The sequence below is a fragment of the Oncorhynchus masou genome, chromosome 19 (assembly GCF_036934945.1).
Source record: "Oncorhynchus masou masou isolate Uvic2021 chromosome 19, UVic_Omas_1.1, whole genome shotgun sequence".
NCBI classification, from domain to species: domain Eukaryota; kingdom Metazoa; phylum Chordata; class Actinopteri; order Salmoniformes; family Salmonidae; genus Oncorhynchus; species Oncorhynchus masou.
In genome coordinates, this window is record NC_088230.1 from 2,900,069 (window position 1) to 2,919,477 (window position 19,409).

The 19,409-nt window shown below is 45.3% G+C and overlaps 1 protein-coding gene across 5 annotated transcripts in view; it reads right to left on the bottom strand.

Annotated features, from left to right (window-relative positions):
* The window catches only part of LOC135505715 (1-phosphatidylinositol 4,5-bisphosphate phosphodiesterase beta-1-like), a 352,313-nt gene that overhangs the window by 241,694 nt on the left and 91,210 nt on the right, over positions 1-19,409 (bottom strand). For all 5 annotated transcript variants that reach the window (XR_010450312.1, XM_064924778.1, XM_064924779.1 and 2 more), the window contains exon 3: positions 15,458-15,526. Coding sequence is in view for 4 of the 5 variants with exons in the window: in XM_064924778.1 (XP_064780850.1) it covers positions 15,458-15,526 (69 nt within the window). In the remaining variant the exon portion in view is untranslated. The remainder of the gene's footprint in view (positions 1-15,457; positions 15,527-19,409) is intronic.

Consider the following 19,409-nt stretch of genomic DNA (forward strand, 5'->3'; position numbering starts at 1 on the left):
TTCAGTCTCCTGAATAGGCGTTGTTGTGCCCTCTTCACGACTGTCTTGGTGTGTTTGGACCATGAGAGTTTGTTGGTGATGTGAACACCAAGGAATTTGAAGCCTCAACCCGCTCCACTACAGCCCTGTCGATGAGAATGGGGGCGTGCTCAGTCCTCCTTTTTCTGTAGTCCACAATCATCTCCTTTGTCTTGATCATGTTGAGGAGAGGTTTTTATTCTGGCACCATACTACCAGGTCTCTGACCTCATCCCTATAGGCTGTCTCTGTTATGTACTTGAGTGAAGACCCAAAAGCGGTTTTAACAGAAAACAGAGTTCTTTAATGAAAAACAGGAATGGCATAAATCCTCTTCCAACGTAGTCAATGGAACAAAAAGAACGTTAGAATAATGCAGGATGCACCTGCCAGGCAGACTCCGACAGGATAGGACAAGGTGGAAGCAAACGGGACGACAGCTTGCTTCTGGCATCAAAAACACAAACAAGAATCAGACACTGAAAGTAGCAGGAACAGAGAGAGAAATAGAGACCTAATCAGAGGGGGAAGAGAGGTGGAACAGGTGGGACAGAGTGAATGAGCTAGTTAGGGGAGATGTAGAACAGCTGAAGAATGAGAGACAGAGAAGGTAACCTAAAAAGACCAGCAGAGAGAGACAGAGTGAAGAGAAAGGACAGGAACAGACATAACAAGACATGACAGTACCCCCCCCCACTCACCGAGCGCCTCCTGGCGCACTCGAGGAGGAAACCTGGCGGCAACGGAGGAAATCATCGATCAGCGAACGGTCCAGCACGTCCCGAGAGGGAACCCAACTCCTCTCCTCAGGACCGTACCCCTCCCAATCCACTAGGTACTGATGACCACGGCCCCGAGGGCGCATGTCCAAAATCTTACGAACCCTGTAGATGGGTGCGCCCTCGACAAGGATGGGGGGAGGGACGAGCGGGGGCGCGAAGAACGGGCTTAACACAGGAGACATGGAAGACCGGGTGAACGCGACGAAGATAGCGCGGGAGAAGAAGTCGCACTGCGACAGGATTAATGACCTGAGAAATACGGAACGGACCAATGAACCGCGGGGCCAACTTGCGAGAAGCTGTCTTAAGGGGAAGGTTCTGAGTGGAGAGCCATACTCTCTGACCGCAACAATATCTAGGACTCTACTCAAGGTTCCTATGGTCAGTCCAAACGACAAAAGGAACGGTCGCCCCCTCCAACCACTGTCGCCATTCGCCTAGGGCTAAGCGGATGGCGAGCAGTTCGCGATTACCAACATCATAGTTACGTTCTGACGGCGATAAGCGATGAGAGAAAAACGCGCAAGGATGGACCTTGCCGTCAGAGAGAGAGCGCTGAGAAAGAATGGCTCCCACGCCCACCTCTGACGCGTCAACCTCAACAACAAACTGTCTAGAGATGTCAGGTGTAACAAGAATAGGAGCGGATGTAAAACGATTCTTAAGAAGATCAAAAGCTCCCTGGGCGGAAACGGACCACTTAAAGCACGTCTTAACAGAAGTAAGGGCTGTGAGGGGAGCTGCCACCTGACCGAAATTACGGATGAAACGACGATAGAAATTAGCGAAGCCCAGAAAGCGCTGCAGCTCGACGCGTGACTTAGGAACGGACTCTTGGTCCTACGCTTATTAGCGGCCCTCACAGTCTGCGCCCTGTTACGGCAAAGTGCCGACCTGACCCCCTTCCAGGTGCGCTCGCAACGCTGGACAAAAGCCTGAGCGGAGGGGACGCAGGACTCGGCGAGCTGAGATGAGAACAGCGGAGGCTGGTACCCGAGGCTACTCTGAAAAGGGGATAGACCGGTAGCAGACGAGGGAAGCGAGTTGTGGGCGTACTCTGCCCAGGGAGCTGTTCTGACCAAGACGCAGGGTTACGAAAAGAAAGACTGCGTAAAATGCGACCAACAGTCTGATTGGCCCGTTCGGCTTGACCGTTAGACTGGGGATGAAAGCCGGACGAGAGACTGACGGAAGCCCCAATCAAACGGCAAAACTCCCTCCAAAATTGAGACGTGAACTGCGGGCCTCTGTCGGAAACGACGTCAGACGGAAGGCCATGAATTCGGAAAACATTCTCGATAATGATCTGAGCCGTCTCCTTAGCAGAAGGGAGCTTATCGAGAGGAATGAAATGAGCCGCCTTAGAGAATCTATCGACAACCGTAAGAATAACTGTCTTCCCCGCTGATGAAGGCAGTCCGGTGATAAAATCTAAAGCGATGTGAGACCACGGTCGAGAGGGAATGGGAAGCGGTCTGAGACGGCCGGCAGGAGGAGAGTTCCCAGATTTAGTCTGCGCGCAGACCGAACAAGCGGCGACAAATCGACGCGTCACGTTCCCGAGTGGGCCACCAGAAACACTGGCGAATGGAAGCGAGCGTACCCCGAACGCCGGGGTGGCCGGCTAACTTGGCAGAGTGGGCCCACTGAAGAACGGCCGGACGAGTAGGAACGGGAACGAACAGAAGGTTCCTAGGACAAGCTCGCGGCGACGGAGTGTGAGCGAGTGCTTGCTTTACCTGCCTCTCAATTCCCCAGACAGTCAACCCGACAACACGCCCGTCAGGGAGAATCCCCCTCGGGGTCGGTGGAGACCTCAGAAGAACTGAAGAGACGAGATAAAGCATCAGGCTTGGTGTTTTTGAGCCCGGACGATAAGAAATAACAAACTCGAAACGAGCGAAAAACAGAGCCCAACGAGCCTGACGCGCATTAAGTCGTTTGGCTGAACCGATGTACTCAAGGTTCCTATGGTCAGTCCAAACGACAAAAGGAACGGTCGCCCCCTCCAACCACTGTCGCCATTCGCCTAGGGCTAAGCGGATGGCGAGCAGTTCGCGATTACCAACATCATAGTTACGTTCTGACGGCGATAAGCGATGAGAGAAAAACGCGCAAGGATGGACCTTGCCGTCAGAGAGAGAGCGCTGAGAAAGAATGGCTCCACGCCCACCTCTGACGCGTCAACCTCAACAACAAACTGTCTAGAGATGTCAGGTGTAACAAGAATAGGAGCGGATGTAAACGATTCTTAAGAAGATCAAAAGCTCCCTGGGCGGAAACGGACCACTTAAAGCACGTCTTAACAGAAGTAAGGGCTGTGAGGGGAGCTGCCACCTGACCGAAATTACGGATGAAACGACGATAGAAATTAGCGAAGCCCAGAAAGCGCTGCAGCTCGACGCGTGACTTAGGAACGGGCCAATCAATGACAGCCTGGACCTTAGCGGGATCCATCTTAATGCCCTCAGCGGAAATAACGGAACCGAGAAAAGGGACAGAGGCGGCATGAAAAATGCACTTCTCAGCCTTCACATAAAGACAGTTCTCCAAAAGGCGCTGGAGGACGCGTCGCACGTGCTGAACATGAATCGAGAGAGACGGAGAAAAAATCAGGATATCGTCCATGTAAACGAAAACAAAAATGTTCAGCATGTCTCTCAGGACGTCGTTAACTAGTGCCTGAAAGACAGCTGGAGCGTTAACGAGGCCGAAAGGAAGAACCCGGTATTCAAAGTGCCCTAACGGAGTGTTAAACGCCGTCTTCCACTCGTCCCCCTCCCTGATGCGCACGAGATGGTAGGCGTTACGAAGGTCCAATTTGGTGAAAAACCTGGCTCCTGCAGGATCTCGAAGGCTGAAGACATAAGAGGAAGCGGATAACGATTCTTAACTGTTATGTCATTCAGCCCTCGATAATCCACGCATGGGCGCAGGGACCCGTCCTTCTTCTGAACAAAAAAACCCCGCTCCGGCGGGAGAGGAGGAGGAGACTATGGTACCGGCGTTGAGCGAAACCGACAAATAATCCTCGAGAGCCTTACGTTCGGGAGCCGACAGAGAGTATAATCTACCCCGGGGGAGTAGTTCCCGGAAGGAGATCAATACTACAGTCATACGACCGGTGTGGAGGGAGAGAAGTGGCCTTGGAACGACTGAACACCGTGCGCAGATCGTGATACTCCTCCGGCACCCCTGTCAAATCGCCAGGCTCCTCCTGTGAAGTAGAGACAGAGGAAACAGGAGGGATAGCAGACATTAAACAGGTCACATGACAAGAAACATTCCAGGATAGGATAGTATTACTAGACCAATTAATAGAAGGGTTATGGCGCACTAGCCAGGGATGACCCAAAACAACAGGTGTAAAAGGTGAACGAAAAATTAAAAAAGAAATGGTTTCGCTATGATTACCAGAGACAGTGAGGGTTAAAGGCAGCGTCTCACGCTGAATCTTGGGGAGAGAACTACCATCTAAAGCGAACAAGGCCGTGGGCTCCCTAACTGTCTGAGAGGAATGTCATGTTCCCGAGCCCAGGTCTCGTCCATAAAACAGCCCTCCGCCCCAGAGTCTATCAAGGCACTGCAGGAAGCAGATGAACCGGGCCAGCGGAGATGGACCGGAAAGGTAGTGCGTGATCCAGAAGGAGAGGCCTGAGTAGTTGCGCTCACCAGTAGCCCTCCTTTTACTGATGAGCTCTGGCTTTTACTGGACATGAGGTGACAAAATGACCAGCGGAGCCGCAGTATAGACAGAGGCGATTGGTGATTCTCCGTTCCTTCTCCTTGGCCGAGATGCGGATACCCCCCAGCTGCATAGGCTCAGCATCCGAGCCGGCGGAGGAGGGTGGCAGTGATGCGGCAGGTGGCAGTGATGTGGAGAGGGGAGCAACGGAGAACGCGAGCTCCCTTCCACGAGCTCGGCGACGAAGATCAAACCGTCGCTCTATGCGAATAGCGAGAGCTATTAAGGAGTCCAGACAGGAAGGAACCTCCCGGGAGAGGATCTCATCCTTAACCTCGACGAGGAGACCCTCCAGAAAACGAGCGAGCAAAGCCGGCTCGTTCCAGTCACTAGAGGCAGCGAGAGTGCGAAACTCAATAGAATAATCCGTTATGGATCTATTCCCCTGACATAGGGAAGACAGGGCCCTGGAAGCCTCCTCGCCAAAAACAGAACGGTCAAAAACCCGTATCATCTCCTCCTTAAAGTCCTGATACTGGTTAATACACTCAGCCCTCGCCTCCCAGATTGCCGTGCCCCACTCACGCGCCCGTCCGGTAAGGGAGAAATGACGTAGGCGATGCGGGCTGCGCTCCTGGAGTAAGTGTTGGGCTGGAGAGAGAACACCACATCACACTGAGTGAGGAATGAGCGGCACTCAGTGGGCTCCCCAGAGTAACACGGCGGGTTGTTGATCCTGGGCTCCGGAGACTCGGAAACCCTGGAAGTGGGCGGTGGATCGAGGTGGAGTTGGTGAACCTGTCTTGTGAGGTCGGAGACTTGGACGGCCAGGGTCTCAACGGCATGTCGAGCAGCAGACAATTCCTCCTCGTGTCTGCCTAGCATCGCTCCCTGGATCTCGACGGCGGAGTGAAAAGGGTCCGGAGCCGCTGGGTCCATTCTCTGGTCTGATTCTTCTGTTATGTACTTGAGTGAAGACCCAAAAGCGGTTTTAACAGAAAACAGAGTTCTTTAATGAAAAACAGGAATGGCATAAATCCTCTTCCAACGTAGTCAATGGAACAAAAAGAACGTTAGAATAATGCAGGATGCACCTGCCAGGCAGACTCCGACAGGATAGGACAAGGTGGAAGCAAACGGGACGACAGCTTGCTTCTGGCATCAAAAACACAAACAAGAATCAGACACTGAAAGTAGCAGGAACAGAGAGAGAAATAGAGACCTAATCAGAGGGGGAAGAGAGAACAGGTGGGACAGAGTGAATGAGCTAGTTAGGGGAGATGTAGAACAGCTGAAGAATGAGAGACAGAGAAGGTAACCTAAAAAGACCAGCAGAGAGAGACAGAGTGAAGAGAAAGGACAGGAACAGACATAACAAGACATGACAGTCTCATCGTTGTCAGTGATCAGGCCTACCACTGTTGCGATATCGGCAAACTTAATGATGGTGTTGGAGTCGTGCTTGGCCATGCAGTCATGTGTGAACAGGGAGTACAGGAGGAGACTGAGCATGCACTTCCTTTAATGAGCAACGTTTGCTAGTTAACGTTAGCCTTCTACATCAAGCTACATCTAGCCCCAGTCCTTAACTATTAGAAGCATACCCATAACATGATGCAGCCACCACCATGCTTGAAAATATGGAGATTGGTACTCAGTTATGTGTTGTATTGGATTTGCCCCAAACATAACACTTTGTATTCAAGGCAAAAAGTTAATTGTTTTGTCACATTTTTTGCAGTATTACTTTAGTGCCTTGTCGCAAACAGGATGCATGTTTTGGAATATTCGTATTCCGTACAGTCTTCCTACTTTTCACTCTGTCATTTAAGTTAGTATTGAGAAGTAACTACAACGTTGTTGATCCATCCTCAGTGTTCTCCAATTACAGCCATTCAATTTTGCAACCTGATTTATTGGCCTCATGGTGAAATACCTGAGCGGATTCCTTCCTCTTCGGCAACTGAGTTAGGAAGGATGTCTGTATCTTTGTAGTGACTAGGTGTATTGATACACCATCCAAAGTGTAATTAATAACTTCACCATTCTCAAAGAGATATTCAGTGTGTGCTTTTTTAAATGTTTTATCCATTTACCAATAGGGGCCCTTTGTTGCAAAGCAGTGGAAAACCTCCCTAGTCTTTGTGATTGAATCTGTGCTTGAAATTCACTGTTCCACTGAGGAACCTTACAGATAATTGTGTAGGGTACAGATATGAGGTAGTCATTTAAAAATGTTAAACACTATTATTGCACACAGAATGAGTCCATACAACTTATTATGTGACTTGTTAAGAACATTAATGCTCCTGAACTTATTTAGGCTTGCCATAACAAAGGGATTGAATACTTATTGACCCAAGACATTTCATCTTAAAATATTTTATTAATTGGTAAAAATGTAGAAAAACATAATTCCACTTTGACATTATGGGGTATTGTATGTAGGCCAGTGACACACTTTGACATTTAATACATTTTAAATGCAGGCTGTAACACAACAAAATGTGTGTTAGGGGTGTGAAACCATTCTGAAGGCACTATACTGTAGAGTGTGTGAGCATGTGGGCTGAGCAGACAGTTAACAGAGAACACGCCACAAAAACATAAAGAAAAGTGATTCTTTGTACTTTGAGGCGCTATGCCTTTATTGGGCTTTCAAGCTCCAGCTCCTCTACTAATGCACCAAAAGACTGTGGGTTATGTCATTGTACATACATTGGAGGAATACTGGCACTTAAGTACTGTGGTCAGTTTGTATTACCTTGTAAATTAAGGTATAACGTCCGGTGAGGGTCTACTTTGGGAGAGTCGGTCTACTTCGGGAGAGTCGGTCTACTTCGGGAGAGTCGGTCTATTTCGGGAGAGTCGGTCTACTTCGGGAGAGTCGGTCTACTTCGGGAGAGTCGGTCTACTTCGGGAGAGTCGGTCTATTTCGGGAGAGTCGGTCTATTTGGGAGAGTCGGTCTATTTCGGGAGAGTCGGTCTATTTCGGGAGAGTCGGTCTACTTCGGGAGAGTCGGTCTATTTCGGGAGAGTCGGTCTACTTCGGGAGAGTCGGTCTATTTCGGAGAGTCGGTCTATTTCGGGAGAGTCGGTCTACTTCGGGAGAGTCGGTCTACTTCGGGAGAGTCGGTCTACTTCGGGAGAGTCGGTCTATTTCGGGAGAGTCGGTCTACTTCGGGAGAGTCGGTCTACTTCGGGAGAGTCGGTCTACTTCGGGAGAGTCGGTCTATTTCGGGAGAGTCGGTCTATTTCGGGAGAGTCGGTCTATTTCGGGAGAGTCAGTCTACTTCGGGAGTTTCGGTCTACTTCAGGAGAGTCGGTCCACCGAGAGACTAAAGTGGGATGAGTTGAGGCCCCACACATACTTCAGAGAAGTGCCTGATGACCTCCCAGTCACCCCATCCCGATCCCTCGGATAGAGCCCCTCTCCACTCTCACCAATAACCACCATTGAATCTTATCTATTATGACAAACAAAGAATAATAATGACTCAGTATGAATAATAATGACTCAGTATGAATAATAATGACTTATAATGAATAATAATGACTCAGTATTGAATAATAATGACTCAGTATGAATAATAATGACTTATAATGAATAATAATGACTCAGTATTGAATAATAATGACTCAGTATGAATAATAATGACTTATAATGAATAATAATGACTCAGTATTGAATAATAATGACTCAGTATGAATAATAATGACTTATAATGAATAATAATGACTCAGTATTGAATAATAATGACTCAGTATGAATAATAATGACTTATAATGAATAATAATGACTCAGTATGAATAATAATGACTCAGTATTGAATAATAATGACTCAGTATTGAATAATAATGACTCAGTATGAATAATAATGACTCAGTATGAATAATAATGACTCAGTATTGAATAATAATGACTCAGTATGAATAATAATGACTCAGTATTGAATAATAATGACTTATAATGAATAATAATGACTCAGTATTGAATAATAATGACTTATAATGAATAATAATGACTCAGTATGAATAATAATGACTCAGTATTGAATAATAATGACTCAGTATGAATAATAATGACTCAGTATTGAATAATAATGACTTATAATGAATAATAATGACTCAGTATTGAATAATAATGACTCAGTATGAATAATAATGACTCAGTATGAATAATAATGACTCAGTATGAATAATAATGACTCAGTATGAATAATAATGACTCAGTATGAATAATAATGACTCAGTATGAATAATAATGACTCAGTATGAATAATAATGACTCAGTATGCTCTCCTAAGCTGCCCAGAATTATTTTCCATTTTACAATTTTTCTTTTCCCTTGTGAAATTGTTATGCAGAAAGTGAAGCACAGAGATACAAATACCCCCCCGTATTGCTGTTCCCCTAACCCCATCCAGACTGAAACTTGGGGGACTGCTTGACCCACAGGCCACAGAGGGTTGCCATTGATTTTAGGGAAAGGCTTCAAGTCAGTTTATAGACAGATTTATTCTGATCCCCCTTCACTTGTTACCTTGGCAACAACTGCTCTTTCCTGGGGTCCTCACAAAACGACACACACACACATATGCACGCACACATCTACAGACACACAGGCACGCCAGCATGCACACACACGACAACACACACAAACCCGCACACATTACACACCCTTGTGGCGTCATCTTCATTATTATAACTTAATTGTACAAATCCTATTTTGCCCCTGCAGTCAATGACATAGTCCACAAATCCTGACACATCCTTAAAGCGGTTTCACAAAAATCCTGATAATCTGAAAGACGGAATGTAGGATTCAAAACAAGGCCTTGGGTAAGTGCAGAGCATCAAGTACAAACTCTGATTATTGCTTGTAGTTTCTTTCTCTCCTTTCCCCTTCTCTCACATCTCCTTCCTCCATCTCCTCTCCTCTCTCCCTCATCTCCTTCCTCCATCTCCTCTCCTCTCTCCCTCATCTCCTTCCTCCATCTCCTCTCCTCTCTCCCTCATCCCCTTCCTCCATCTCCTCTCCTCTCTCCCTCATCTCCTCTCCTCTCTCCCTCATCTCCTCTCCTCTCTCCCTCATCTCCTTCCTCCATCTCCCCTCCTCTCTCCCTCATCTCCTTCCTCCATCTCCTCTCCTCTCTCCCGCATCTCCTTCAGCTCCCTCCCTTAATCCGCCTCTCTCTCTCTCTCTCTCTCTCTCTCTCTCTCTCTCTCTCTCTCTCTCTCTCTCTCTCTCTCTCTCTCTCTCTCTCTCTGCCGGTAATGGCATTCTACTGGTAGCCATCTGACCCTTCCCATGGTAATATCCTCTGGAGGTACAGCCTCTCTGATGTAGGCAGTTTAGAATCCACCCTCGGGAGGTACGGTCTCTCTCCTCTGAGTTGTTAAGAATGCATAACTCCTCTCGGTGGAGTTCCATTGGCTATCACTCCAGAGATGCAACAATGGGCCATGAACCTCATTCTGTACTTATCTCTCTCTCTTAGAGGAGAAGAATAATTGTTGCTTGGTCACTTCACCTCTACCTATTTGTACCTATCTACCTCAATTACCCCTGCACATCGACGAGGTACTGGTACCCTGTGTATATGGCCAAGTTATCATTTCTCATTGTGTATGTATTCCTTGTGTTATTATTGTTCTATATCATTCTCTGGATTGTTGGTAAGGGCCGTAGGTAAGCATTTCACTGTTAGTCTACACCTATTGTCCACGAAGCACGTGGCAAATAAAATTGGATTTGATTTTAATGAGATGACCGAGGCGACAGTGTGACGCCATTTCCACTGATATTATTACAACAGTTTATCAGCAAAGAAACACATGCAGACGAATTGATGCAATTTAGCCATTGGTCAGGGAATTAAAATGCAGAGTGCACCATAATTCATGCAGTGTTGTAGTAATACGTTTAAAGTGAGATATGAATGACCAGAGAGCCGTGGAGAATTCCATATTTGGCCTGAAATTGTGCCCAAATATGCCTGACAGATTCTTTGGCGGTTGCAGATAGTTTACCAACTGAGTGTACACATTCCTATGAGATTGGACATAACAAAACATTTATTTTTGCGTCAAAAGCAACAGTTGCCAGTTGTGTTGGTATGCATTGTTAGCGGTCTGTCTTCTCTGCACTTAGAACAAGAGCATCACAGAGGGGCAGTGACCTTTGGCTGTGAAACAGTTGAAATGGCAGTTAGCTTATCATTTAGAGCGGCGAGCCAGCAACTGGGGAGTTGCCAGTTCAAATCCCGGGTCGGACGGGGGATAAAAGTGAGCTGGTATCAGATGCTGTTGCCTGCTCTTGTGTCCTTGAGCTAGACACTTAACTCGCCGCCACAACTGCTCCACGAGCGACCTCTCCAACATGTACGTGTGTCTTTCAGAGGGGTTCGGATGAAGTGGAAGTCAAGTTTTGCCTGGACCTTGTGCACATTCCACCCAAATACTACAATTTATGTTGTTGTTTACCATAGCAATTACTGGAGTGAATCATGGCAACAATCGTTATGTTAAAGTCTCCTTTGCTCCTTTTGTAGCAGCTGTAGCCAGAATGCAACACTCAGACAGGCCAAGGCCATGACAACACTATGCGACTCTGCAAAGAAAAGGCCATATCTCAGACTGGCCAATAAAAAATAAAAGATTAAGATGGGCAAAAGAACAGACACTGGACAGACGAACTCTGCCTAGAAGGCCAGCATCCTGGAGTCGCCTCTTCACTGTTGACGTTGAGACAGGTGTTTTGCTGGTCCTATTTAATGAAGCTGCCAGTTGAGGACTTGTGAGGCGTCTGTTTCTCAAACTAGACACTAATGTACTTGTCTTGCTCAGTTGTTCACCGGGGCCTCCCGCTCCTCTTTCTATTCTGGTTAGAGCCAGTTTGCGATGTTCTGTGAAGGGAGTAATACACATCGTTGTACGAGATCTTCAGTTTCTTGGCAATTTCTCACATGGAATAGCCTTCATTTCTCAGAACAAGAATAGACTGACGAGTTTCAGAAGAAAGTCTTTGTTTCTGGCCATTTTGAGGCTGTAATTGAATCCACAAATGCTGATGCTCCAGATACTCAATTAGTCTAAAGAAGGCCAGTTTTATTGCTTCTTTAATATGAACAACAGTTTTATGCATGCTAACATTACTGCAAAAAGTTTTTTTTGCTCTGAATGGGCTTCTGTACGCCTATGTAGATATTCAATAAAAAAATCTGTCATTTCCAGCTACAATAGTCATTTACAACATTAACAAAATCTACACTGTATTTCTGATCAATTTTATGTTATTTTAATGGACAAAATATGTGCTTTTCTTTCAAAAACAAGGACATTTCTAAGTGACCCCAAACTTTTGAACGCTAGTGCATTTTTCATTAGGGAACGAACAGCTGACTGATGGATGGCCGGGCATTCGTGCGATTGAGTCAGTTTCTGCGTTAACATGGAGTCTTATTAACAACGTGATGAAGGTTTGTTGACAAGGTGATGTAGAAAACAATGAATAGAATGGGCTTGAAACCTCTAACCCTGGCCATTTGACATGTAAACTCATGGGTTCACTCACAATACCTGGTATTGTGATGCAATCATTTCCACTGTAATGTAGAATCGTCATTAAAATTGTGTTTACTGATGTGGCTTAAGCAATTTTATGTATTTTTTGTAATGTCAGTTGAGTTGAATCAACAAATCACAGCACATATTGATGGGTACACTTCCTGCTTTTACTTCCTGCTTTGCTCCTATATGGGTACACTCGCAATAGTCCAAGTCGGTATTAGATAGAACGTCGTGGCCCCGCGCGCCTGTGGAGAAAACAACTTGTGGTTACCTAGGTTACTCTATTGGCTCACAGAAAAAAAAACATATTTTTCAAAAGCAATTTCCTTGCTGTCTGCTTGTTTTAATCAATTACAGAACCACATTTAAGAAGATTTCAACATGTATAAAGATTCCTTTTCAACATTGCCTGCTCCCTAACATTCTCATACTTAGAAAAATGTACATTTGTAGGGCCTCCCTATGCCCCACTCCTATTCAATGGCGAAGTTGCTGTATATTGGTGGGAACTGGAACACGCTGTCGTACACATCAATCTAGAGCCTCCCAAACATGCTTATGGGTGACATGTCTGGTGAGCAGGGTTGGGTAGGTTACTTTCTAAATGTAATCTGTTACAGTTACTAGTTACCTGTCCAAAATTGTAATCAATAACATAACTTTTGGGTTACCCAAACTCAGTAACGTAATCTGATTACATTCAGTTACTTTTAGATTACTTTCCCCTTATGAGGCATAAGAAGAAGACAAAAATATATGTTACAAGGGATAAATCAATGTTAAAGTTTACATAGCTGGCCATATATGGATGTTACATTATACTTTATGGGTTGGTTATGTAGGCTTCTTCTAACCCATTGCTTTCTACCACATACAAGAATACGATAAAATGATATCTTTACATTAAAAACCAAAGTCTATAAGAATTCCAGTCATTCCAATTAATGTTGTGCCCCTTGATCATCCAGAATAGGATTTGGAAATAAGGAAGTATAGATTAACCAAAATTACCTGACCATACCTAAGGATAATTAAGGATTTATAAGACAGCCCTACTCTGTTGTTTATGATTTTATTGTCGTGGAGGACTGACTGGGCTCATTGAATCGAGTTGAAAGATCAATGCTGCGCTCATGGAATGGCATGCTTTGAGCACTACTGAAAAGTGCTATTTACATGTGATAAATGAATGCCATAGGCTGCATTTGCTATATGCCTACTGTTTACCTTACTGTTGGTGACACTTTGATATCTTGATAATATGCAGCTGTTTAAAGGGAAAATCAACAGATGAAACAACAACAAAACGGTCGCCCCGCCTCTGTTTTGGGAAAAAGCTGAGGGATGGGCCTGGAGAAATGTAACCACTCTCAGATTAATAGAGTTGTGGATGCAAGGACTGACCAATCATGATATCCAAATGATTGTTTTAACCATGTTATGAGGCTGTTTACATTTACAAACATTGGAGAAAAACAAGCTTATATTTTGGGTTCTCATGGAGTGTGACAGTTGAACTAAGCTCATGAAGCAATTCTAAGTTATATTCTTCAAGAATCAAAGCATTTTTATGTCCAAAAATGGATGTAGCAACTACAGATTGCCACTTTAAGTCTATCAAAAGTGTGCGAGTGTGAACATGTCCATTAGGCCTATGGATAAAAGCAATTTATCAGCGTGAATTAGATTGAGCAATAAAAGCTCCACTTTTATTGCATAGGCTGGGATCTGCACTGTGCTGCTGTTGCAAGAGCGCATTTTTCACTGGCTGTCCACTGGTTTCAAAAACAATGATTGATAGGCAGCTTAAACTTCTTGAATTCAACCATTATTGGGGTCAAATACACACAGATTTGTGAACAGCCATCCACAACAACCACACTCTGTAAGGCACAAATAGCTAGATGAGAGAGCAGCAGTGTGATTCACATCAATGCGCTATGTCAATATCAATAATAAGTGATATTCGTATCTCCGTAGGCTACACCACTGCTTTCATCCTCACCTCCAAGCCTTTATTCAAGTTGGATCATCTTTGAATGCCGACAGCAGTCGCATCATTGGAAGACATAGCTTGGACTGGAGCCTACAAAAGCCTGTTCCTGCTCTTTTCCCGCAATCCGTCAAACACATTTGGTGCGTCACAATTGTGGTCACTGATTTGTAGCCAGAATCGCCTTTTTTCAATGCTGATTTGAATATCATTGAGAAAACAGAAGTGTCAAATACATTATTTTGCAAACCTCCTTTCTGAATTTAAAAGTAATACTCAAAGTAATCATCTAGTTTTTCAAAAGTAATCTGATTACAATATTTTAGTTGGTAACGTAACAGATAACAGTCACGTTTCTTTGTAATCCCTTACATGTAATAGATTACATGTAATCCGTTACTCCCCAACCCTGCTTGTTAGTATGCTGGGACATTTTTAGCTTCCAGGAATTGTGTACGGATCATTGCGACATGGGGCTGTGTATTATCATGCTGAAACTTGAGGTGATGGCAGCAGATTAATGGCACGACAATGGACCTCAGGATCTCGTCAAGGGTATCTCTGTGCATTTAAATTGCCATTGGTAACTGTGTTTGTTGTCTGTTGCTTATGCCTGCCCGTACTACAAACCCACCGCCACCATGGGCACTCTGTTCACAACGTTGACATCAGCAAACCGCTCGCCCACACAACGCCATACACACTGTCTGTCATTTGCCCGGTACATCCGTGAAGAGCACACTTCTCCATATATAGAGCACACTTCTCCATATATATTTATTTATTTATTTATTTATTTATATATATATATATATATATATATATATATTGCTATTTGAAAGGTTATTAAGGGGACTACAGTCATTTGTCTGTCCAGTTACCTTAACCAAAATACCATGACCGTCAGAGCCCTAGCTTAGAGACACCAGCCATACAGTACTGGAAGTACAGTCAACATAATGCCTAACATAAGCACCACACACACACACACACACACACACACACACACACACACACACACACACACACACACACACACACACACACACACACACACACACACACACACACACACACACACACACACACACACACACACACATGTCCAGTTCTGTATCCATATGCAGATCTATTCAAATGTCCCTGTCTGATCCCTATAGCACACAGAGCTGTATCTCTGTCTCTCTCTTCCTCTTCCGCCTCCTATTCCTGTCCCGATATAGCCTCCATAAAACTACAATATTATCCGATTAGCTTGTCTCTCTTCCAGGATTTCTCATAAAGCCCTGTTATAGAGTTTGGAATGGAGCTTTTGGTGGAAAGACAATGAGATACACAGATGTACAGTACATCTGAATCCATTTGAATCGAGCACCGAGCGGAAACCACTGGTCTGACTTGACATACCTTTGGCGTCTTGGTGCATTTTCCGTTCCTGGCGTCCTTGATATAGGCGATGTCCAGGAGATCAGTGTCCTTTAAGAAACCAACAGAAATAGAAGAGTACGTTTCAGTCACATGTGGGTTCAGGTTGATTATGTACCGATAAAACATTATGATATACAATGGTATCACCCTTTATCAGCCACCCCAAAAATGCAATAAAAAGGATTAGTATAGTATAGATTAGTATAGCCCAACGTTGAGCTATAGCACGCTCACGCATACTGTACACACACACGCACACACACACACACGCACACACACACACACACACACACACACACACACACACACACACACACACACACACACACACACACACACACACACACACACACACACACACACACACACACACACACACACACACACACACACACACACACACACACACAATGGCAAAGCTCACAGGCCCACACAAACCCAATCCACAGGCCCGTGTACACACACCCAGCCCACACCCACGAGTTGGGCAATGTCAACCTTTGTCCTATCGGGATTATGTACCCATAAAACATTGTGATATATGATGGTATAGGCCCCTATTGGCCAACCATACCTACATCACAAATTGAATGCTACAACTGGATGAATCATGATGAAAGATAATGTTGTTGAAAGCCTAGACAGAGGATAAGTGCAGGCAAACATTTCCTTATATTCCTTTCTGGAGGAGGAGCTTCAGCATGGAACAGGGTTGTGTGTGTGTGTGTGTGTGTGTGTGTGTGTGTGTGTGTGTGTGTGTGTGTGTGTGTGTGTGTGTGTGTGTGTGTGTGTGTGTGTGTGTGTGTGTGTGTGTGTGTGTGTGTGTGTGTGTGTGTGTGTGTGTGTGTGTGTGTGTGTGTGTGTGTGTGTGTGTGTGTGTGTGTGTGTGAGGCGTCGAAAGCGTTCCACAGGGATACTGACCCATGTAGACTCCAATGCTTCCCACTGTTGTGTCAAGTTGGCTGGATGTCCTTTGGGTGGTGGACCATTCTTGACACACCCGGGAAACCGTTGAGGGTGAAAAACCCAGCAGCGTTGCAGTTCTACACACTCAAACCGGTGCGCCTGTCACCAACTACTGCACCCCGTTCAAAGGCACTTCTATCTTTTGTCTTGCCCATCCACCCTCTGAATGGCACACGTACACAATCCACGTCTCAATTGTCTCAAGGCTTCAAAATCCTTCTTTAACCTGTCTCCCCCCCTTCATCTACACTGACAGAAGTGGATTTAACAGGTGACATCAAGGGATCATAGCTGTCATCTGGATTGTCATCAGTCTGTGTCATGGGAAGAGCAGGTGTTCCTAAAGAGTTAGGCCAGGTCTACTATGTTCGCGCCCATATAGAACTGTATTTTTGAAAATGTTGCTGATGCCTGCCTCTGACAGTTCCCTGGGAGTTGAACAGACGTTGTTATTGATTAGCATTCGCCTGTGTGTCCAAGTCTTTACGGCGTTGTGGTGTCAGCACATTGCACATGTTCTTTCACTGGACATCTTCATAGGCATTGAAAAGTATCATAAATAAACAGCAGAACACGGAAGCGTTCATTCTCAGAAACGGCTATGGGGGAGAAATGGGGGAGACTGAATGTTCACGCTCGTTGACTCTCTCTATATATGGATCTGGCTCAGCCTATTTCAACTTGACTGGGGTCCGCGCAGAACGGCGTCTCGCAGCACACAGCAGGGCAGCACACAAGTGACATTCCGAGTAATTTGCCGATTCCTCTTTACTATTTTAATAAATATGTTCTGTATAGAAGGCAGGAATGTAGGCCAGACAGAGTGGAGAATTCCACCAAAACAGAGCAAAATGTCCAGTCAGATAACATTGTTCCTCTCTCTCCTCTCTCTGTCAGATGCACGGGCCTTAAGCGCTCCACACAGTCTATCTGACGGAGCTTTCCTTTGCTCTCTATGCGGTTTGTGTGTTGAATGAGTGGAACGCCATGGAAATGGGGCTCCTTAGCTCTTTGTGCGTAGACTGTGAAATCACGGTGGAGAGCCCTTTAGGCTCTAGCACAGTGGTGTAGTGGGGGCTATACCCACTTTTTGTTCAGTGGGCAATGCGTATACTCTGATCTGCATGCCCATTGATGCGTACTGTATCAAAGTAGTGTAGTGGAGGTACCAATGATGTATTGCAATAGAGAAGTAATGCAGGAAACAGGCTACACCATGGTCAAGCACGTGAAATATTCGCATGCGTGCCTTGAGTGTAATATCGCAGCAAGAGTGCTCAGCTCTCCCCTGGTTGTCACATGGGAGCAGCTCACAGAGTAACGACATCGGTAGCCAGTGGTGTAGTTAAGAAAGACCTTTCAACTTGTGATATCTACCTATAAATGCAACAGCTGGGTATGCCAACCAGGTATTGAAGAAGTTTGGTCCGAAGTCTTGGCTGAATCTTTGCGATGTGCAGTTCAGTCATAATGAACTGTTTGAATAAACATTTCTCAAGACTTTCCCAAAAAACCTTCCCAATTAAAAGTTGACTGCAAAGTAGGCAGAGTGATTTTAGGATGATTTATATCCATTGAGAGGGCAAACTCTGCCATTACATCATGTACACTGCAGGCCTACATTATACAGTACAGAAAGACCGCCAGACAAATGTACTCTTGCCAGGTGCCCAACTGAATTAAAGGGCAACTCTCAGACATCCAAAATGGTCTCCTGTTGTGCTTTAATCATTCGTGTGGAATTAGAACATCTGACTATTGTTGTTTTTCTATTTAAAAAATAAATACATTTTGTTGAGAGTGAAACCTGAAATAGGTTGCCTTTCCTGTCTGGGTAATGTTGTGCAATAATCTGAGTATACTCACTTCTCCAGGCACCATCTGCTCCAGCCTAAACCGATAAACATTTTTATAACAGACGCTCCTTAACTATCTTGTATCGAGCTTATTTAAAAAAAAAGTGTATGTGTATTAAGAAATAAATGACACATGCGGACCGGGAAAATCCCTCGCAACCATGCGAGGTTGAAAACCAAATAGCCAATAACCTGTCCTCCTACTGGCCTATCATAAAATATTTAAGACAAGTTAAAGTTATGAACAGAAGCTTTTTCCCCCAAATATTCTAGACTAAGAAGGTGTTGCTTTATGAGAGATGTAACACACAGTTTGATTTATTTACTATTTTATGAGGCAAATAAAGCTATGACTGTCCCGTTCTGGAAATGGGAGACAGGTTATACTTAATGGAGTGGACAGAAACTCACTACGGTACGACCGTCCTCAGCAGACTGATGCTGCTTCATCAATGTTGCACCACACACACACACACACACACACACACACACACACACACACACACACACACACACACACACACACACACACACACACACACACACACACACACACACACACACACACACACACACACACACACACCTTTCGAGTCCAATTGAGGCTGTTCATTTTTAAACTTTTGTTTTTCCTCCTTTTCCTCCCCATTTTCCTGCTATCTAATTGGTAGTTACATTCTTGTCTCATCGCTGCAACTCCTATACGGAGACGGGAGAGGCGAAGGTCGAGAGCCGAGTGTCCTCCCAAACACAACCCAGCCAAGCTGCACAGCTCCTTGACACAATGCCCGCTTAACCCGGAAGCCAGCCGCACCAATGTGTCGGAGGAAACACCGTACACCTGGTGACCGTGTCGGCGTGCACTGCGCCAGGCCCGCCACAGGAGTTTCTAGTGCGCGATGGGACAAGGACATCCCTGCCGGCCAAACCCTCCCCTAAACCGGACAACGCTGGGCCAATTATGCGCCACCCCACGGGTCTCTCAGTCGCGGCCAGCTGCGACAGAGCTTGGACTCAAACCCAGAATCCAATTGAGGCTGTTCTGAGGGCAACTCAAAAGTATGAAGGTGTTCCTTTATTTGTTATCTCAAACATACCCTAACCACTGC